The 22,841-nt window shown below is 43.4% G+C and overlaps 1 protein-coding gene across 3 annotated transcripts in view; it reads right to left on the bottom strand.

The window, feature by feature from the left end:
• The window catches only part of MYLK4 (myosin light chain kinase family member 4), a 232,870-nt gene that overhangs the window by 64,841 nt on the left and 145,188 nt on the right, over positions 1-22,841 (bottom strand). For all 3 annotated transcript variants that reach the window (XM_077492098.1, XM_077492099.1, XM_077492097.1), the window contains 2 exons: positions 11,230-11,326; positions 6,109-6,715 (listed from right to left, as the gene is read on the bottom strand). In XM_077492098.1, the coding sequence (XP_077348224.1) occupies positions 6,109-6,715; positions 11,230-11,326 (704 nt within the window). The remainder of the gene's footprint in view (positions 1-6,108; positions 6,716-11,229; positions 11,327-22,841) is intronic.

Here is a 22,841-nt window from a genome sequence, read left to right as displayed (position 1 = left end):
TGCCTCTCCGCCCAAGCAAGTATGCGATTCACCTCTCTTTGTGCATCCAGACTTTTGGTGCCACCCAGTGATTGATATAAGCCACCACTGTGGCATTGTCGGACTGACCCTGTAGTCTGTAGGACCAGTCCATGAGGGCCATATAAACTGCCCGAATTTCCAGAATATTTATGGGCAGGAGTTTTTCGGTCAGAGACCATTTCCCCTGCGTGCATACCTCTTCCAACACTGCTCCCCAGCCTGTCAGGCTGGCATCTGTAGTTACAATTTTCCATGGAAGGGGAAGAAAAGTTTTGCCTTTCAGTAGATTCTTGGTCTGTAACCACCAAATAAGACTCCTGCGTATCTGGGGATAAACACATAGGAAGATCCAAGGCCTGGGGCTTCTTGTTCCAAGCTGCAGGGATGCATCTCTGTAAAGGCCTTGAATCAAACTGGGCGAATGGAACGGCCTCGAAGGACACAGCCGAATGGGGGAAGTCCTTCTGCTCAGTATTAGGCAAACCATAACCCCTATAGCCATGGCCTTTGGTCTTGGTAGAAACACCCTGCCCTGAGCGGTGTCTATGATCATGCCCAGATACTCCAACCTTGTAGCAAGCTGCAGGGATGACTTTTCTAGGTTTATAATCCAACCTAGGTTTTCCAGGTGATCTAATGTTTTGACAATACTGTGGTTCAAGAGCGCTACTCTCTGCTCTATGAGTAGCAAATTGTCTAGATAAGCTATCACGGTTATGCCCTGAGCTCTTAGGTTTGCCAAGAGAGGGTCTAAAATCTTTGTGAAAACTCGAGGAGCTGTAGCGAGACCGAAAGGCAGGGCCACAAATTGAAAATGGCGCTGATCTACCATGAACCTTAGATATATTTGGTGTGCGGGAAATATAGACACATGAAGATATGCATCCTTGATATCTATTGATGCCATAAACTCTCCCCCTTGCAGGGAGGAGACCACAGAGCGTATTGACTGCATTCGGAAAGACCGAATGTGCAGAAACTGGTTCAAATCCTTTAGATCCAGGATAGGTCTGACATCTCCATTTGGCTTTGGAACGGTGAAGAGATTTGAGTAAAACCCTGAACCCTGTTCTTTTGGGTCCACTTCCACTATCACCCCCTGGGATAGTAAGTGATCTAAGGCCAGAAGTAGCGGTCTTTGCTTTACTGGATCCTTGGGGATCCTTGACCTTAGGAAGCGAGATGGTGGAATCTCCTGGAACTCTAGTTTGTAGCCCAGACATATTGAGGAGGTTACCCATTTGTCCTGAATCTCTTCCCGCTAGGCTTCTGAAAACTGCAGGAGCCTTCCCCCTACTCGGCCGAGTGGGGGCGCCCCTTCACAAGGAAGCTTTCGGCCTCTGCTTGGTAGGCTTTCGTCCCCAAGTCTTTTTCTGCCCCTGGGCATGACCTTGGGCCTTTCCTCTAGAGGGAGGTTGGGAAGGCCGTCGCCACTGCTTAGAGCTTGATGGTCCGGGAGAAAGAGAACGCCTAAATGATGGACGTTTGTTCTTTTTGATTGGTAGGAGAGTAGATTTACCCCCTGTAATTTTTTGGACGAATTTATCCAAGTCCTCTCCAAATAAGCGCTCCCCTTTAAACGGGAACCCAGTCAAATATTTTTTACACGACGGCTCAGCTGCCCAATTTTTGAGCCACAGGGACCTTCGCATATGTACCAACAGGAGAGACAAACGAGATGCTTGTTGGACAGAATCCAAAATCGCATCAATCACGAAACACAGAATTTGAGGAAGTTCTGCATAATTCTCCACTTCCTCACTGGGAAGGAGGCCAAGCATCTGCTTAACCTGTTCCGAGGAACTGGCACAACCCCACAGTTGCGACTGTAGGTTGCACTACAGCACCAGCCATGGAAAAGGAGGCTTTCAGTAGCGTTTCCAGCTTTTTATCATTTGGATCTTTAAATACCTGAGCATTATCCAAAGGACAGGTCAAGTTTTTATTCACACAAGAAACAGCCGCATCGACGGATGGCACCCCCCATTTCTTGGTGAAAATTTCCTCCAGAGGATAAAGCATTTAAAACCTTTTAGGAGGAGAAAACTGTTTATCAGGATGCTCCCAATCCTCATATAACAATTTATCCATTAAGGGATGAATTGGAAAGGAAAAGGCAGTCTGTGGGATTCTCCTGACCCCCAGGGAAGAAACAGAGGATGTAGCGGCCTCAGCAGCGGGCATTCTGAAAGTGGTATGCACCAATTCAGTGTAATATTGAACCTGCTTTTTGAGTGCCTGAGAGGAGGAGACTCTTTCCTCTTCCTCTGATTCATCCGACTGCTCTTGATCCCTCCAATGTAGCCTTAAGGGAGTCTTCAGTGACATACGTTGTGGCTAAAACATTAGGAGAGGCTGCAAAACCTGACAGGGGCACTGAGTCATCCTGTGAGGCTGGCTCCAGTCTTGCAGGGGGGGGGGGGGGGCAACCTACAGGCATCTTTAGGACTCCTAGACCTAGGCGGTGATTTTTCAGTGCCCTTGTTACCTCCCCCTGAGACCCTCTTACGAGGAGACATAGTCCTAAGCTACAAAGCAGAGGTACTAGTACACATCAAAAGCGTTTACTGAGTTAAAGAAAAGGCATTAACATGAAGTACAATAGCACAACTGAGACCAACCATATATAAATACATTTAGCAGAGTACCATTTCTATACCACATCTCTATTCTACACTTGTACTGTGAAATAATGCAGTATACATCATAGGGGGTATTAAGTTCATTGAGGTTTTGAGTATTTAGGAACATATCCTCTACAAACATGTTTTTCGTTGACCACGTGAAAACCTCCTAACTTTGTTGAAAAAATGCTGTTAGATCCCTTTGGATCCCATGTCTCCGTCTGATATTCCTACAACCAGTCACTTAGCCTTAGCAGAGGTACTAGTACAAAAGTGCAATCACTGTTGTGCTACAAGTCTCACAATAAACATATATGCTTAAACTGCACAACCTGATGCTGAGTAGGTGTCTTAGGATTGCCTGGATCCGACCCTTTAGGATGCTTACTGCCCACAGCTCTGTGTCATGCACTTACAGATCCCTGGCATTCTGGGCTCTTTAAATTTGCCGCTTTGGTGCCTGCGCAGTGAAGCGCCGTTCACACTGGCATGCACGGCCCCGCAACCACACCCCCCCTTCGTTTTGTCATAGGAGCGAGCCGAGCTTGCACGAGGACTGCCGGTGTCCGAGGGGGAGGAAGAGGACCACCTGCTGAGCTCCGCGTGACTCCCCAAGACTACGTGGGACCTCTCTTTTACCTTTTGTGTGGCAGAGCCTGCAGCGGAGGATGTGAGCCATCCGGGACTCTGGCTTCACTGAGCGTGTAACCTGGAAAGGCATGTAAGTATACACCAGGCTGCTCTTTACTCCCTCTAGTGGCGGAAACCAGGTAAGACATACAACTACTCACATGAAGAAATCTATATTATATGATTTATATAGAATTAACTTCTCTTACCGGTCCTGGACCTTGTAAAAGACTCTGCCAGAAACTTTCGTGCCACTGTTTTAATAGTACACCAAGTCTGGTTTTCCCAGAGCCCAGTCTTCCAAAGGAGAGGACTTCTTCGGATGATGAGGCCCGGGTACCATATCATCTTGGGAGTCAAAAAATCGGCCCGAGATATATATCCTAGCCCTTAGACCCCTGCAGGGACCTGTATAGAGCTTTCTTCACAGCACATGTTTTAGGTGACCAACCACCTTAGATACTGGCGAAAAAACTGAGGTGCCTCCCATATGGGAGGGGTTATATAGGGGAGGAATTCTCCTTAATTGGGGTTAGCCAGTGTCCAACCACTATGTAATGAAGCTTCTGTGTCCCGTGATGTATGATCAAGAAAAGCTATTTAATTGTTTTTTACATACTGTTATCCAACCAGTACCCATGATCATTGCCCCACCAGTCTAAAAATAATAATTAAAAAAAATCCCACCAAAATAAAGGTCTATTTGTGTGAAAAAATGTACCCTGTTTCCCCTAAAATAAGACCTAGCGTGATTGTCAACAATGGCTGCAATATAAGCCCTACCCCCCAAATAAGCCCTAGTTAAAGTCCTTCTATGTCTTATTCTCAGGGTAGGGCTTATTTTCGGGAAAAGAGGGTGGGGCTTATTTGGGGGGTAGGGCTTATATTGCAGCCATCACCGACACTCATGCTAGGTCTTATTTTAGGGGAAACAGGGTATATAAAAATTGTATTTGCATACAGTGTTGCATGACTGTGCAGTTGCCAGTTAAAGTAGCACATTGCTGAATAGCAAAGACATGCTCTGGTCAGGAAGGGGGTAAAACCTTTTGGAGGTCAAGTGGTTAAAAGAAAGGTTTCCTAAAATGGAAAAAAATACCATTTATTTTTGGCTAGAAAGTAGGACATTGAGACATCTTTGCCCATTCAGTTTGTGTCTTCATACAACACCGACTTGTGTCCATTTACATCAGGCTACCTCTGATCTGTCACATTTTCCATTTTTTTTTCCCCACCTGAATGGACACGGAGGAAGGTGGATCTAAATGCACACAAGTCAGTTCATACCTGTAAACCTACATGGAGCTTTCAATCAGGTCTGCGTGAAAAAGGACCTAATTGCAAAGCTTGGGTGAAAGGTTATGAAAGGGGAGTGGTTTGAGGGTGGTAAAAATGCAGCTTGGCTGTGTGTTTTTACTGTCCCTTCCCCCATCACATGTATAAAAGTAGCATCTCACTATGTGCTCATTGTCATTATCATTATGATGATCAGAGCACAGCAGGTGATGTATGGCTCTGTCAGTGTAACATGACTGTGTGGTGCTGACTTTGTTATGGCTGTGCTGAGATATAGTCTGTAACACACAGTACAGCCATATATCAGGAAAGTCAGCACCCAACAGCCATGTTACACTGACAGAGCCATACAGCACCTGCTGTGCCCTGATCATCATAATGATAATAACCATGAGCACACAGAGTCTGGGGACTGCACATTCTACAATAGTGTGACCTATCAGTGTGTGTGTATGTGCAGGGGACTGCTTGCCTGTGCACCACTGCCTTTGTCCAGATTACTCCTGCTGTTCTGTCTGTCTCAGCCCTCAGTGATAAGTCCCTCAAGCTGCAGCACTTACTGAATGAAGGGAGCCATATAACAGTAATATCCATCCGCCGGAGAGGCATACAGTGAGAAGGAAGTACTTTAGTTTGTGAAGGTATACTGAGAGCAGCATGCTGCACAGAATTGTATCCCTGCACCTGAAAATGGAAAACAAGTCCCTCTTCTGCTTTCACCTCCTGGGCCCCTCTGGTAACCTGATGGGGCCCATGAAATGAATATATATTGCTTATATACCTTAGCAATCAAGTGGATGTGGGTTAATATAGTTATTTAGCTTCTTTTTTTTTTTAGCTAGAAGTTAAAAGCTGTTAGGGCCCCCCCTGCTGGCCGGGCCCGGTACAACAGGGCTGGTTGTACTGCCCTATCAGCGGCCCTGGATACTGAGCACATAGCATGTGTCCCCATTACAATCTGAGCAGTACATGTTAAATAAAATACATTTTTGATTTGTGTCATTTCTGGCTGGAACTTCACCTCTCCTGAAGCCCAAAAAGATGTGTTTCAGGAGGTGTGGAGCTACTAAAGCAGGGAGCTCGGTGTACACTGCCTGTTATGCCCCCTCTCCTCTTGAGCTGTCATTCAGAAACACATCTTGATTGATCTGTGTTGTCAGATAGCTAAGCAGGTGGAAGAGGTTAGCTATCTGACAGTACAGCTCAGCAACCAAATTTATATGAAGGCAAGTGCCATGTGCAAAGTATACCCTTGGGGGGGTTAAAATCATTTTATGTTCTTCTGGTGATAGATCTTATTTACAGTTCAATGAGGTCACATTTTCCATTGAGAGAAATAGATATGTTCCAGGCAAAACCAGTTACAACTCCTAACAAGCCTTTAAAAAAATAAAAAGGTGTGAGACTTCAACTAGGATTTAAATGTATGTATCTGATTAAATAGTTTGCAAAATATACTATTGCTGTTCCCCTGCATAAATCAAAGGCATAAAGGGCAGGTTTAAATACAAAAACAATATGTAGTAGGGCAGCTTACCTTTTTGCTACAGAGGCTGTCTCCTGTTCTGTATCATAAGCAGGGCATGGTGAGAGAGGTTTACAAGTGTCCGTGACCCTAAGTATTTGCTCAGAATCTTCTGAAGCTACCAACTTTGTGGTTTCCAGTACTTCTTGTATTTGATCATAAACTGCAATTGTATGGCTGCTGTCATTATCATTATCTTCCTCTGTGATAGCTTCCTCGCTTTCCTCATTCTCTTCGTGTTTGTCCTCACACTGTATTTCTAATTCATTTTCAGTCACTAACACAATTAGATTTTCTTCAACTTGGTCTTCAAGGACATTGACCAGTTCTTCTTCCTCCTCAACTTCTGTTAGTGCCTTGACATGCTCTTCATTTGTAGAAATGGGTTCCTCCTCTTCAACAGAGCAAATGATGGGCATTCCATCTTGTACATGTATTTTAGTATGTGAAACTGGTATGTCTATAGATATAAAGTTTTGTGCCTGACTTTTCTCTTCATACTTTATTTCTGAAGATTTGTTCTCAACAAATATAACAGTTGCCTTTTCTGCATTTTCTCTATTGAGTTTTTGGACTTTTTCTTTATATTTGCTGGACTGGGTTCTTTGGACACATCGCTCTAAAAGGACAGGACAGCAAGCGTATCATAGCTGGTTTGATTAGTGTTTAAAGCTTATGCCCAGAGGCTTGTTTACTTGTGAGTAGCAATAGCCATACAAAAACAACACACAAAGCACCATCATCAAGCTATATAGCTGGTTAAGCACTTGGAGAGAGATTTTGGATATTTAAGCTCAATAAATATAGAAATTAACAAGCAATTAATAGAAACATTTGAATGAAAATATGTAAATAAAAATATATCAGATATCTGAAAATGACATTTAAAAAAAACAATAATAGTAATCTTTCCTAATTGTTTCTTTTGGTTAACTAGTCAACTATGTGAACATTTTCATAATTACTAATATTTCTATGTACATAATACCAAACAACAAAACTTAACATGGAATGTGTGGCACTCACATCTTGGTGATGTGGATAAATTAATTAGGCTGCTGCTGTGAGTGATGTCCCCCATTGGGGAAACAGAGAACTAGAGAAAATAACTAAACTGCACTTGCCTTACCACACCTTGGATATTACTAATTAACTATGTGTGATTACTCCTGTGTCTATATCTGGACTGATAACATACCTGAAATGCAATTTGTGCTATATTAATTAATGTGATGAATAAAATAAAATAATCACGTGCTACATTAATCAAAAAATATATAAATGTGATTATGGTTCCGCACTCACCAGATAAGTTGGACTTTACCATATAGTAGAGGAGTCCAACTTATCTGGTGAGTGCGGAACCATATAGCCCCATAAGAGGTGGATGCACAGTCACCGTTGGAGCACAGAGAACTTTAATAGACTTTGTTCACACATGTTATCTTATATGTCACTTAATTAATTTAATTTATATATTTGTCATCACCAGTCACTATTTATTTATTTAACTTCTAACAAAATTGTTCAAATAAGTCATGTATTCACATGAGTAATCACATTTATATATGTATTGATTAATGTAGCAAGTGATTGTTTTATTTTAATTGTTAATTAATTAATATAGCACAAATTGCATTTCAGGTATGTTATCAGTCCAGACACAGGCGCAATTGCACATAGTTAGTTAGTAATATCCAAGGTATGGTGAGGCGCAGTTTTGTTATTTTTTCTAACAAAATTTAACAATCACATTAAGTTGATAGAAAAAGTTTGATTAGTCCATTCATTTAGTCTTAATCCTTTTACTGTATATAGTATGTATCGAACATTTGTTGTACAGATCTACTAATCTTTTAGAGATACATATATATTTATCAGGCCTCTGCTGACTGTATCTACTAGTCTTTCTAATGACATATAGTTTAATTAACTGTATGAATTTAGATTCAGCTGAAATTAAAACAAACCCTATGGGGTTGACACCAGCTTATTGGGAAATCCTTCCTGCCAATATCAGTAGCAGTTTTACAAATACTTTGGACTAATTCTTTTCCACCTCTGTCAATTATTATAGCAGCGAAAACTGACACATGTCTGAAAAGTATGTGTTTATTTGCCATAAAGATGATTATTTTCAGTTATGTGACTGATATGTTCAGCTCTCATTGCAAGAATAATATTATTTATGGCAAATAATGTTTATTAAAGCTTAGTTTAATTCTACTTTAATGTAATCAAATGCTTCTTGTTCATAATTTGCAATTTGTACCTGCATATTTACGTACATAATTACAAACACCCACATTTAAAGATGTACTGTACATCTGTTGAACCTGATGTAAATAATCTGCATGTAAAGTGTTTGTAAATGTCATTTTTTTCTTAAAATAACAAAGATGTTATACTTACCTGATATGTGCAATAGTTTAAAACTTCCTATTTTTGGGGCCCCCCTGCCAGCACTGACTGCTCCTCTTATTATGTGTTTGCCCCCATAGCAAGCGGCTTGGCCTCAACCCCCATTGCCTCCTCACTGGTTTTGACAGCAGCAATAGCCAATGACTCCTGCTGCTGTCCGAGCCTCTAGTAGTACACCAGGAAGAGGAAAGAGGAGCTGCAGCAGATGAGCTCAGTGCTGGATCGAAAATAGTGGGGGGAGGGGGCACTGGTGAAGCTGCTTATGACAGTTTTTTTTTACCTTAATGCAGAAAGTGCATTAAGGTAAAAGAAAACTATTACCTTAAGAACAACTTTAACCACTTCAGCCCTGGAAGATTTGGCCGCTCAATGACCAGGCCATTTTTTTGCAATTTGGCACTGTGTAATTTTAACTGGCAATTGCGCGGTCATGCAAGGCTGCACCCAAACAAAATTGACGTCTTTTTTCCCCACAAATAGAGCTTTCTTTTGGTGGAATTTGATAATCTCTGCAGTTTTTATTTTTTGCGCTATGAACTAAAAAAGAGCGACAATTTTATTTTGAAAAAAACACAATATTTTGTACTTTTTGCTATAATAAATATCCCAATTTTTTCTTTAAAAAAAGCTATTTTTTTCTCCATTTAGGCCGATATGTATTCTTCTATATATTTTTGATTTTTGGTAAAAAAAATTGCAATAAGTGTATATTGATTGGTTTGTGCAAAAGTTATAGCGTCTACAAAATAGGGGATAGATTTATAGTATTTGTATTATTATTATTTTTTTACTAGTAATGGCGGCGATCTTTTTATCAGGACTGCAACATTATGGCGGATAAATCAGACACTTTTGACACATTTTTGGGACCATTGGCATTTATACAGCGATCAGTGCTATAAAAATGCACTAATCACTTGCAGGGAAGGGGTTAACACTAGGGGGCGATCAAGGGGTTAACTGTGTTCCCTGTGTGTGTTTCTAACTGTAGGTTGAGGGGACTGACCTAGAGGAAATGACAGATTCCTAGCTATTAGGAACGCACGATCTGTCTCTCCTCACAGAACAGAACAGGGATTTGTGTCTTTGCACACACACATCCCTGTTCTGCCTCTCGTTCTCACGATCGCTTGTGGCCGGCAGTCATTGCGACCATCAGCCACGAGCATCAGCACCACTGCAGTGCAACGGGTGCCTGCTATCCCGCTTAATGGAGCCGACATAAAGCTATGATGGCACGCAGGATTGTGCCGACCTTCCGCAGTATAATGAAGGCGGCTGGCCAGCAAATGGTTAAGCACTTTCCAACCATATAACTTAAATACAAGGTGGCAAGGTGGCATGATCCCGCACGGATCAAGGACATGGATTCATGCCTTCCCCTAGTAAAAGCATCTCCCACACAGTAAAAAAACACTAGCTAGGAACACAGCTAACTCTTTAATTGTCCTTGATGTTAAACCCTTCCCAGCCAGTGTCATTAGTGCAGTGACAATGCATATTTTTAGTACTAATAACTGTATTATTGTCACTGGTCCCCAAAAAGTGTCAAAAGTGTCCGACTGTACTTCGCAATATTGCAGTCCCACAAAGTTGCTGATCGCTGGCATTACTAGTAAAAACAATTAAATATCCCATAGTTTGTAGACAGTAAAACTTTTGAGCAAACCAATCAATATGCGCATATTGTTTTTTTTTTTTAACTAAAAATATGTAGCAGAATACATATTGGCCTAAATTGATGAAGAAATTCTTTTTTTTTTCCTATTTTTTTTATTGGGTATGTTTTATAACAGCATGTAAAAAAAAAATTTTTTTTTTCAAAAGTGTTGGTCTTTTTTGTTTATTACACAAAAAATAAAAACAGCAGATGTGATCAAATACCACACAAAAGAAAGCTCTATTTGTGAGGGGAAAAAAAGGACATACATTTAACTTGGGTACAGCGTCGCATGACCACGTAATTGTCAGTTAAAATAACACAGTGCTGTATCGCAAAAATTGACCTGGTCAGGAAGGGGGTAAATCTTCCAAAGGTCAAGTGGTTAAGGAATTTAGTGTCCTCCAATTGCACCCCTGGGTAAAAGTTCAATCTGCACAGGAGCTAAAAAACATGCAGTTATACCTCTCATACAAACAGGAGGCAAACCAGTTTAAAAAGAAGGTGTTTGCATGAAATGTAAAACAAAGCTCAAACAAGCAGTACAAATTGTACATTACTGACAACTGCTAAACCCTCCCACCCAGAACAACAGGCAAACTTCACTAAAGCTTTATAAATAAATATATATATATATATATATATATATATATATATATATATATATACTGTTCTGAGTGATAGCAACAGCTCCCAATCAGGAAAGTAGCACTACTCATCTGCCCCTCATCCTATTTCCTCCGACCATTTATAGAACTTGTCTTATTACACTCCAATAACACAAAACTTTCTATGAATGGAGAAGAAGAAGTTGACTGACAGCATCCCCTCCAACCATTCACAGAACTCAACCTGTTTCTAACCTGTTTGATTGCCTCCTACGCTGCATCAACCTGCTTCAAGCTGCTTTGCACTCCCATTAACTTGTTCTTGTGCAAACAAAAGTCTGTTGCCCCAAATCTATCCAATATTCCAAGTCCATTCATTCCCTAAATGTGAAATCTCCAATCAAAAGAGTTGTGTCCATTCATTTTAGTTGATTCAAAGTCTACCTGCATCTGGTGGCTTCTTTTTCTTCAAAGACTTTGTTCCCTTCACACTAAAGGAGAGGTTTTTCTTCTTTTCAGTTGTGATTTCATCCTTGACAATCTGTCATGAAATATAATATGAAATATAACACTAAATATGGAGAGAGTAAATTAAGGACTTACACAGTACAATACAAACATACATGCTGTATCAGTAAGCAATTTTATGTAATTTTGTACACGGCATTTGGCATTACTTTAACTGTAGTGTTTGGTTTTTCCTGTACTCAGACAAATGAATATCAGAAGAAAGAAACATAATCAAATCACCCAATGGAAGCTCCATGTCAGAAGGTGTCAAAGCTTACAGAGGGTACTTTAAGGTGGCTGCAATGGAAGAAGTACTGTACATGGGATGAGGCATAGTAAATATAAGTGGGTTGAGTAGTGGTAATTACTGGTAAAGTTCAAAATTTTCCACAAACTACCTAATGAAAAAAACAAAAAATGGCCACATGGGAACTTCCCCAGTGCGGGTGGAGGCACCTGTACGTCTTTCCACTTACAAGCCTTGTGTGCACCCTCGGACATAGCGGATCACAGCTTGGGACCTGTACCATGTTATTACTGTGACCAATCGCAGCTATCACACATGTAAACAAAGGCTGTGGGATGTGAGAGGGAATTGAGTGCTTACTGCAGTCATTGGGACAGCAAAAAAAAAAAAAGAAGAAATCAACCAACCCCCCCATCCTCCAAGAGTAGTTATGGCGACACTGTAATAATTAAAAGAAACAGGGGCGCTAATCTTAAAAAAAAAAAATCACAATACAAAAATACACATAATTAAATTAAGGTCATAAGATCCACTCCTGCAAAAACAAGTGCATAAAATCAGATATGAAGACTCATAGAGTAAAATATATAGGATTCAGTCCATAAAAAGTGCCTAAAAAAACTGACACTTTTCCTTCACTGGGAGGGTAGGATAAGCATTAACCCTTTTTTGATGGCAAGACTGTATTGCGCTGTCTATTGATCAGAGACTCTAACTTCTGCACTGATGACACTGTGGGGTTGATTTACTAAAACCGAGGAGTGCAAAATCTGGTTTAGCTCTACATGGTAGTCAATGAGCTTCTAAGTTCAGCTTGTTCAATTAAGCTTTGACAAAAAAACCTGGAAGCTGATTTCTATGCAGAGCTGCACCAGATTAGAAGAGAGAGATCTCTGCTGTTCCCAGTGATCTGGGAAAAAGCGATTTCTCTCTACTCCCTGTTAGTTCACTCCCCTCACAGTAAGAAAGCACCTCCCTAGTTAACACTTAAACCCTTGATCGCCCCCTAGTGTTAACCTATTCCCTGCCAGTGCATTTATACAGTGATCAGTGCATTTTTATAGCACTGATCACTGTATTGGTGTCACTGGTCATCAAAAAGTGTCACTTAGGATCAGATTTGTCTGCGCAATGTCGCAGTAACACTAAGGCCGGGTTCACACCGCTGCGATGCGGGAACGCCGCGAATCCGCGGCGTTTTCCCGCATCGCACACCTCCCGCCGGCAGTTCACACTGCCCTATGCGGACGGCTGGGAGTGTCAATGATATGTTAATGACACCCCCAGATCCGTCCGCATATCGCAGTGCGATCTGCCGACTCGCACAGGAATCGGATCGCATGGTGTGAACCCCCATGCGATCCGATTCTGTTGCGGACCAAAAAAAGGGTCCTGTGCGAGTTTGCTGCGGGAGCGATGCGAATTCAGCCATACTATCTGTATGGCTGAACTCGCATCGCTACGGAGATCGGATGTGATTTGCGGTGCGAATCACATCCGGATCTCCCCCCACAGCAGTGTGAACCCAGCCTAAAAGTCACAGATTGCCGCCATTACCAGTAAAATCAATAAAAAAAAAATCTAAAAGTCCCTAAATCTATCCCCTATTTTGTAGACGCAATAACGTTTGCGAATACCAATCAATATACGCTTATTGGGATTTTTTTACCAAAACTATGTAGCAGAATAGATATTGGCCTAAGCTGATAAATACATTTGTTTTTGGGGGGGATATGTATTATAGCAAAAAGAAAAAAATGTTTTGTTTTTTCCCCCAAAATTTTCTGACTTATAGCACAACATATAAAAACCGCAGAGGTGATCAAATACGGCTCCCCTGCAATCTCAGTGTGAAAGCCCGAGGACCTTTACACTGAGGCGATGCACTGACAGGACTTTAAAAAAACTCCTGCAAGCATCTTTTTTAGGGGGTGAAGGAGTGGGTTATACACCGCTCCTCCACCGCACCTGCCTATTGAAATGAATGGGCAGCGTCGCTGAACCTGGTGGTTTTTAACCCTTTTTCGGCTGCTAACGGGGGTTAAAAGCCACTAGCACCCGAAAACCTCAGCAAAAGCTAAAAATAGAGGAGCATTACCGCCGTCGATGCCTCGGTGTGAAAGCAGCCTCAGTGTGCTGTCCTGACACCCCCCTCCCCCTGCACAGCCTTTCACTGTGAAGATCAATTTGTTGCTGTTTCTCCTCCCCTAGTTTGTATGCAGCTGAGAAGAAATAGAATGTGATCACTTATATAAAAAAGGAAGTATATATCATTTTTTATAATTATGCACAAATGGTTTGCCTTTCAATTCTATTTTAATCCAAATGGATTGTTTTAAAAGGGGAGGGTTTACAATCACTTTAAACTGGAAAACTGTTGTTTTCAAATTTTTACAATTTTTCAGAATGTTTGTGTTGATTTTTGTAGAACTATAGAACGTTAGTACATTTTTGCAAAATACATTACCAAATGCCTGTACCCTCTAATGCAGGGATATGCAATTAGCGGACCTCCAGCTGTTGCACAACTACAAGTCCCATCATGCCTCTGTCTCTGGGTGTCATGCTTGTGGCTGTCAGAGTCTCGCTATGCCTCATGGGACTTGTAGTTCTGCAACAGCTGGAGGTCCGCTAATTGCATATCCCTGCTCTAATGAGTTTAATGTATAAATAATTCATTTAAAAATGTCCTTCATGTAAGAAAATAATCAACTGAAAGTAAATTCACATGTAAAGGATGAATATTCTCCTGGGTTGTGTGACCTTCTCTCAGAACCTTGTATCCTCTCAGACAGAAAGACAGATGTTATAGTCAGACATCAGCTCTGGCTATAAAAAGTATCAAGGGTTACAAGGGGCAAGGAAGATGAATAGCTGAAGTGTCTTGTTACTTACCAAGTCACCCTCTTGCATATGTTCATTGACTTTTATGTAACAGACGCAAAGGCCTCTTCACTAGTTATCTGTTGTAGACATTTGGTAACATATTTTTTCCGTGACCAAATGTTAACCATTAGAGTATATCTAAAGCCAGATTATTTGCAGTTTGCATATAGTAAGTTAAGGTTTAAACCCCTGCCATTTTATTTTGCACTGCAATCCATTAGTGAAATTTCCTTCTGTTGCCTGTTTCAGAAACAAGAAGTGAGAAGAGATCTCTAGCCTGAGCAAAGGTTCTCCTAGACAGATGTCCCTCTAGGTTTCTGCTATATTCCTATTCAAATGAAAACTCAACATTTTCTCTTCATTTTAAGTCCCTGTGACAATCGTCAATAGAGAGGGTGAAACTCTCCAGTGGTGGCACACACAATAATCAAAACCTAGTACAGGAAATGTCAACAAAAGGCTTGTAAAGTCTCATTAGTTGACAAGATGTACATTTATTTAAAGCTTAATTTTTTATTTTTAATAAAATAACAAACATAGTATACTTGCCTGCTCTGTGCAATAGTGTTGCACAGAGCAGTCCGGATCCTCTTCTTCTGGACCCCCTCACGACACTACAGGCTCCTCCTCTTCGGCAAGTGCCCCCATAGAAACCGACAGCTCGACGGCTTAATCCCGCCACCATTTGCTTGGCACAGCATTTGATTGACAGCAGTGGGAACCAATGGTTACCGCTGATATCAATCTGCCCAGGAAGGACAGAGATGGTGGCAAAATCGCTGGAGCGTGCACATCACTGGATCGGATCAGGCTCACGTAAGTATAAGGGGGGCCGGGGGGGATTTTGCAGCACAGAAAGTTTTTCACCTTAATGCATAGAATGCATTAAGGTGAAAAACCTTAAGGCTTAAGAACCACTTTAAGGGCTTGTTCACACTAGCTTTGTTCTCTGATGAGTGATCTGCATATTGACAGGCATTGTATCACCTCCTCACTACTTGCTTTAAAGTGGTATAGAACCCTTAAGCAAACATTTAGTATATTGCAGCTTAAAGTGGTTGTAAACCTAGTTACGCCACTTGTACCTACAGGTAAGCCTATAATAAGGCTTACCTGTAGGTACTGTAAATATCTCCTAAACCTGCACAGTTTAGGAGATATGTACCATATACGCTTGCACCAACGTCATCATGACGTCCCTCCATGCCATTTTTGTTCACTAGCAAGTGCCGTAACTGACAGCTCCTGTGCGTCGAAGTGACGTCACGTGACTCCGGACAGTCACAGAGCCAGAGTCCGCGGCCCCGGAAGGAAGAGGGGCGAAGATAGATAAGCCCACCAGCAGGGATAAAGCAGGCTTCGTTTGCAGGTAAGTGCCACATAATGGGCTAGTATGTGATGCATACTAGCCCATTATGCTTTTACTTTGCAGAGGAAAAAAGAGGAAGGAAAACCCACCAGGGTTTACTTCCTCTTTAACAATTTTTAGATATAAAGGCTGAATTTGCTTTCTTTTTTTAAGCTTTCTTTCCTTTATTTTCATCTGGTGTTGCAGCCAGTAAGTCTATTGTTTTTCAACAGAACAAGCAGTCCTGCAAATGTAGAAGTTAGAGTTTTCAGACAAAACATTTGCCACTGACAGGGGTGCTTACAATAATCAGCTTCCATTTATTTATGTAAAACCTTTATGCCAAAAGAAACAAAAAAATTGATTTCAGTAGCTGCTTGCGTAACTGCGGTGTTAGCTGGAGTTTGGCTTCAATTTGTTAGTGTATATAAATCTGATAGTACATCTAACGCTCTCCTCCCCCTCAAACTGACAATGTTGCTGTCCAAATGTGCCCCCTGTGCTCCTTCATCCAGAGCAATCATTCTCAACCAGACTTCCATGTAACCCTGGGGTTCCTCCAGAGGTTACTAGGGGGTTCCTTGAGCTGTGGCTGATGAACTACCTATTTGATGATGTCTACAGAGTTCAAGATTCAGCATCACTTAGCAAAGCCAGCAGCATGACACCAAATAACTTTTCAGCTGTCTTTAAGGGTGGCATTCCGAGCACCACTTTAAGTGGGACATTCTTCCTATTGGCCACCAGTATAAGGGGCATTGTTCCTATTTACCCCTGATGAATTGGTTTTAGTAAGGATTCCTCAAGACCTGAAAATTATTTTTGGGGTTCCTCTAGGGTTAAAAGGTTGAGAAAGGCTGATCCAGAGTGGAGGCACTCTAATACAGGAGGCATGTTGCTGACCAGATCACCAGGTGAAAACAGAGAGAAAAAAAAGCCTAAAATAAGAAAACAAACTCAGCCACCACATCTACTGACTGGTAGGTTTCAATATACCGCATTACATATTTGGTTTTGGATTTACTACCGCTTTGATCCTGTAAACCCTGAACTGGCGTGCCACATCCTCATACATTGCATGTGGTTGTAATGCGGTTGCAGAGAGGCCCAATTTTTTTGATTGGGTTGTGTTCAGCATGCGGTAGTGCCCACTGAAAGTGACAGGGAGTATAATTCCTGGCATGAAGCAAAGTATAGTGGCCGCAGTCTGTGTTCACCCTCGGCTAATGCCGCTACAGCTAAAGGGGGAGCGTTTGGAGGCGGATAGTGCCCCTTACCCACAGAGCTTTAACTGTTGGTGGCAGCTGCGCCAACGGCATTGTTTATTTTATTTTTTTATACTTTCCTACTTTACAGAATTTCTTCACACCTGCCTAAGCCCTTGTACACACGGTCGGACATTCCTGTCCGATCGGACCGTGTTGTCGGATAATCCGACCGTGTGTGGGCTCCATCGGACTGTTTCCGTCGGAGTATCCGACAGACCAAGTTTTCCAGCTTGGCTATAAAACTTTCCGACAACATGATCCGATCGGACCTTGTCTGATCATGTGTAGAGAATTCCGATCAGACAAAGTGCCACGCATGCTCAGATCAAATTCCTACACTAAAGCTATTGGCTACTAGCCTGAACGTAGTCCCATCGTAACGAAATAACGTCATCACGTTCTGAACGATCGGATTTTCCGACAACTTTGTCCGACCGTGTGTATGCAACAGTTTTGGACAAAATCCGTCAGACAGAATCCGACGGATTTGGTTGTCGGAATGTCCGACCGTGTGTTCAAGGGCTAAAACAATTGCCCAGTACTGTGTGTATACCTCATATTTAATACTAATATTGTGCACAATAAAAATAAAAAACATTTTAAGTCTGAACTCCAAGCATATAGTTAAGCAGTGTATTCAAATATGTAATAAAGAAATGCAAATAGTGTAAGCACCTAAAATTGTCTTGGTATCTGCCTAGTATAATCTCCTGCACTGTAGCTCACATACACTTTGAGCCAATCAAGCTGTACTGTAGAATGTATGGGCTGAAAGTAAAAATACCGACAGGAGCAAAAATAAAAATGTGCCTCTGCTCTGTCTTTTCCGATCATCCAGATTGGAGTATACTGTATTCCTTACCATGGTGTGCTGATGGAAAAAAGGTCAAGGATCTCAGTGTACTGTCTCGTAGGGTTGCTTGGGTCACAAGAACAGTCACACAGGATTAAAACCTTTTTGGCACATACTTTATTAAATCTCAGCTAGCTGAAAATCTTTTTTAGAGCAGTATGACACCTTTTGAATCCAAATGCATGGTAGAAATCTGGGCTAAGAACATGCTATTCCTAATGTACTCCATATTTATCCAAAACATTGATTCACCACTCTCCTTGGTGGTAAAGCGAGAAAAAGCCTTAATTATCTAGAGTTTATTTGAACAAAAAATCTTCCTATAGTGTTCCTGTTACTATAGTCAACATGATGTAAATATGATAATAAACCTATAAAAAAACTGTAAATACAGTAAAACCTTGGTTTGAGAGCGTTTTACAAGACAAGCAACATTTTTAAATACAGTTTGACTTGATATACAAGTAGCGTCATGTCACAACTGAGTACAAAAGAGAAGACAGGTGCCTCTAATGCCGCGTACACACGACCGGTATTTCCGGCAGACTAGGTCCGACGGAATCAGTCTGTCGGACAATCCGATCGTGTGTGTGGGCTAGTCTGATCATTTTTCCAAAAAAAATCAGACAGACCTAGAAATAGAACATGTTTCAAATCTATCCAACGGACTCAATTCCGAAGGACTAAAATCGGGAAAACCGTTTGTCCGTGTGCTGGTCACATGGCCCAAATAGGACGCAAGGGATGCTATTGGCTACTGGCTATTGAACTTCCTTGTTTAGTCCCGTTTACGTCATCATGTTCGGAAAGTCCATCAGTCCTCTGCCGAAAGTCCGTCAGGAAGACCGTCGGCAGAGGCGGCTCTTTAATTAGGCAAATTAGGCGATTGCCTTAGGCCTCGCCCACAGGAAGGGCCTCGCCATCGAGCGATTGCCTAATTTGTCTCTGAGGTACAACACCTGCACTGTCTGCTGCTGTGTGGAGTGTGGGACAGTCTCTCAAACGGCTGGGTGAGCGGGCGGCGGGCGCGCTGCACACAGCTGCAGACAGAGTGAGCTCCGCGGCGGTGGACGAGGGGGGGTGATAAGAGTATGTCTGAATGTCTAATCTGCATGGCTTAGGCTGCCTGCGTGTCCAATAGCAGCAGCGCCGTCCTCCGAGTCCTAGCCCTTCCTTCCCCTAACGGCGGCCCCATTGCATGCCGGGAATTGTAGTTCTCCCACAGAGCACAGGCACATAGACTTTAACATGGCCGTCTGGTGCCTGTGCTCTGCAGAGACTACAACTCCCAGATTGCACTGCAGGGCAGAGCTAGAACATCATGTGTTGCTTCTCCAACTGAGTCCTGCTGCCTTTACCAATTTGTCACCAAGGCGAGGAGCAGGAGCAGGTACAGTTTATACACACACACACACACACACACACACACACACACACACACACACACACACACACACACACACACACACACACACACACACACACACACACACACACACACACACACACACACACACACACACACACCACCTAACAACAATGCACCCCCACCAAATCTAAGAGTCCAAAGGCCATATTAACTCTGCATTGACAAGACAGTTTTATTTTCACACATTCTAAAAATAACTTTTCATCTGCTTTACTGAGGATGCTTTACAGTGGCTGCGTTTGATGGCACGGTGGCTGCAATTGATGGCACAGTGGCTGCGTTTAATGGCACAGTGGCTGCAATTGATGGGCACAGTGGCTGCGTTTGATGGGCACAGTGGCTGCGTTTGATTGGCGCAGTGGCTGCGTTTCATGGGCGCAGTGGATGCGTTTGATGGGCGCAGTGGCTGCGTTTGATGGGCGCAGTGGCTGCGTTTGATGGCACAGTGGCTGAGTTTGATGGGCACGGTGGCTGCAATTGATGGGCACAGTGGCTGAGTTTGATGGGCACGGTGGCTGCAATTGATGGGCACAGTGACTGCGTTTGAGGGCACAGTGGCTGCGTTTGAGGGCACAGTGGCTGCGTTTGAGGGCACAGTGGCTGCGTTTGATGACACAGTGGCTGCGATTAATGGCACGGTGGCTGCTTTTGATGGCACAGTGGCTCCTGTATCATTGTCCACCCACAGTCTCTGACCATTTCCCTATCATTATCCGAACACAGTATCTGACCATCTCCTGCATCTTTGTGGCATGATTGTCTGTCAGCACCCTGTCAGTGGCTCCAACTTTTCATACCGTGTTAGCCAGGTAAGAGTTTGCTTGTCAAAATAAAACCGTCTCCTGTATCATTGTCTCTGCAAGTCTCTGACCGTCTCCTGTATCATTGTCCACACACAGTCTCTGACCGTCTCCTGTATTATTGTCCACACACAGTCTCTGACCGTCTCCTGTATTATTGTCCACACACAGTCTCTGACCGTCTCCTGTATTATTGTCCACACACAGTCTCTGGCCATCTCCTGTATCATTGTCCACACACAGTCTCTGGCCATCTCCTGATTTATTGTCCACACACAGTCTCTGACCATCTCCTGTATCATTTTCCGCAGTCTATGACCATCTCCTGCATGATTGTCTGTCAGCACCCTGTCGGTGGCTCCAACGTTTGATACCATGTTAGCCAGGTAAGAGTTTGCTTGTCATTACCATAATAAAACCATCTCCTGTATCATTGTCCACACAGTCTCTGACCATTGCCTGTATCATTGTCTGCACAGTCTCTGACCGTCTCCTGTATAATTGTCTGCATAGACTCTGACCATCTCCTGTATCATTGTCCACACACAGTCTCTGACCATCTCCTGTATTATTGTCCGTACACAGTCTCTGACCATCTCCTGTATTATTGTCCGTACACAGTCTCTGACCATCTCCTGTATTATTGTCCACACACAGTCTCTGACCATCTCTTGTATCATGGATGTGAGGTCGGTGACTGTCCTTTAGCTGGGTTGGACTGTCCCTTAGCTGGGCTGTCTCTTATCTGGGACTGTCCCTTAGCTGGATTGGATGGGTCGGACTATGACCCTCAGCTGGGTTGGACTATGACTATATCCCTCAGCTGGGACTGCTCCTTAGCTGGATTGGACTGTCCCTTAGGTGGATTGGATTGTCGCAGTCCCATAGCTGAATTGGACTGTCAAACTCCTATAGCTGGATTGGGCTGTCTCTCAGCTGTATTAGGCTGTCCCTTAGCTGGGCGCCGGTCTGTCTCTTAGGTGGATTGGAATGTCACAGTCCCATAGCTGGATTGGCCTGTCCCTCATCTGATTGGCCTGTCCCTCATCTGATTGGCCTGTCCCTCATCTGATTGGCCTGTCCCTCATCTGATTGGCCTGTCCCTCATCTGATTGGACTGTCCCTCATCTGATTTGACTGTCCCTCATCTGATTGGCCTGTCCCTCATCTGATTGGCCTGTCCCTCATCTGATTGGCCTGTCCCTCATCTGATTGGCCCGTCCCTCAGCTGGATTGGACCGTCCCTCAGCTGGATTGGACCGTCTCTCAGCTGGGTCGGACTGTCCCTTATATGGGACTGTCCCTTAGCTGGTTTGGACTGTCTTCACTAAAAGAAGAAATTTTGTCATATGAGTTTGTTCTGTCATTAATTGTATGGTATGAGATTTTAGTAAAAATCAACCTTATCAGCAAGGTGTGGCAAAAGGATTGTCTGCCTTAGCAGTTTTGTACATTGAACTTGATCTTGATCTTGGCTTCAAAATTAAATTATTCATCTGTGATAGATGAATTTACAACTGCCAAATGTAGGCGACTGTTTTGCAACTTCTGATATTGAAACATTCAAAAAAATGTACTACTGTTAAAACTTCCCAGGGGGTTTGTGTATGAGCCCCAACTATAGTTAGCACATATATTGTGGTATTGTATATTGAAACAAAGGTGTTGTTTTGTTTTTTGTTATGATTGGCTTTCAGTAAGTGCCTGAGAAAGGACCCTGGTATAAGTCTAATCTAATAGGGCACTCTTAGGCCGCGTACACACGCGCGGACTGTTTGCCCAACCTTGTTCGTCAAACAGTTTGGGCAAACAGTCCGCTCAAAATTAGCATGAGCGGACTTGCCCACACACGAGCGGACTGTTTGACGAACAAGGTTGGGCAAACAGTTCGCTCAACTTTTGAAATGAACGGACTCGCCCACGTAAGGCGGAGACAAGTCCGCCCATTTCGAGTGCGTGTACAGGTAGGCGGGGCCCGCGAGGGAGACGTCGCGGGCTCCGCCGCCTTAAATGGGCTTAAAGGGGAACCCCAACGCCGAAAAAAATCGGCGTGGGGGTTCCCCCCAAGTCCACACCAGACCCTTGTCCGAACACGCTACCCGGCCGGCCAGGAAAGGGGGGCGAGCGAGCGCGCCCCCCCTCCTGAGCCGTACCAGGCCGCGTGCCCTCAACATGGGGGGTGCCTTGGGGAAGGGGGGGCCGCGCGGCCCCCCCACCCCAAAGCACCTTGTCCCCATGTTGATGAGGACAAGGGCCTCTTCCCGACAACCCTGGCCGTTGGTTGTCGGGGTCTGCGGGCGGGGGGCTTATCGGAATCCGGGAGCCCCCTTTAAGAAGGGGGCCCCCGGATACCGGCCCCCCACCCTATGTGAATGAGTATGGGGTACAATGTACCCCTACCCATTCACCTGTGAAATAAAGTAAATAAAAACACAACACAGGGGAAAAAAATATTTTATTGCACAGCCGGGGGTCTTCCGTCTTCGGGGGTCTTCTCGCCGGACTCCTCCGCTATGTGTGTGTAGCTCTTTTGCCAGCGGAGGAGTCCGGCTTTCTTCCTCCCCGCCGCCGGCCTCTTCTCCCGACTTCGGGGGTCTTGTCCCCCTCTTCGGTTCTTCTGCCGGGCCACCGCGCCTGGTCCGGTGGCCCGGTCTTCTGTCGCCGTCTTCCGTTCTTCGGTCGCCGCCTTCGGTTCTTCTGCCGGGCCACCGCGCC

Source organism: Lithobates pipiens, unplaced genomic scaffold, assembly GCF_037356315.1.
Source record: "Lithobates pipiens isolate NorthernLeopardFrog02 unplaced genomic scaffold, aLitPip1_a1.2 Scaffold_19, whole genome shotgun sequence".
Taxonomy (NCBI): domain Eukaryota; kingdom Metazoa; phylum Chordata; class Amphibia; order Anura; family Ranidae; genus Lithobates; species Lithobates pipiens.
This window is presented reverse-complemented; position numbering and strand designations above follow the sequence as displayed.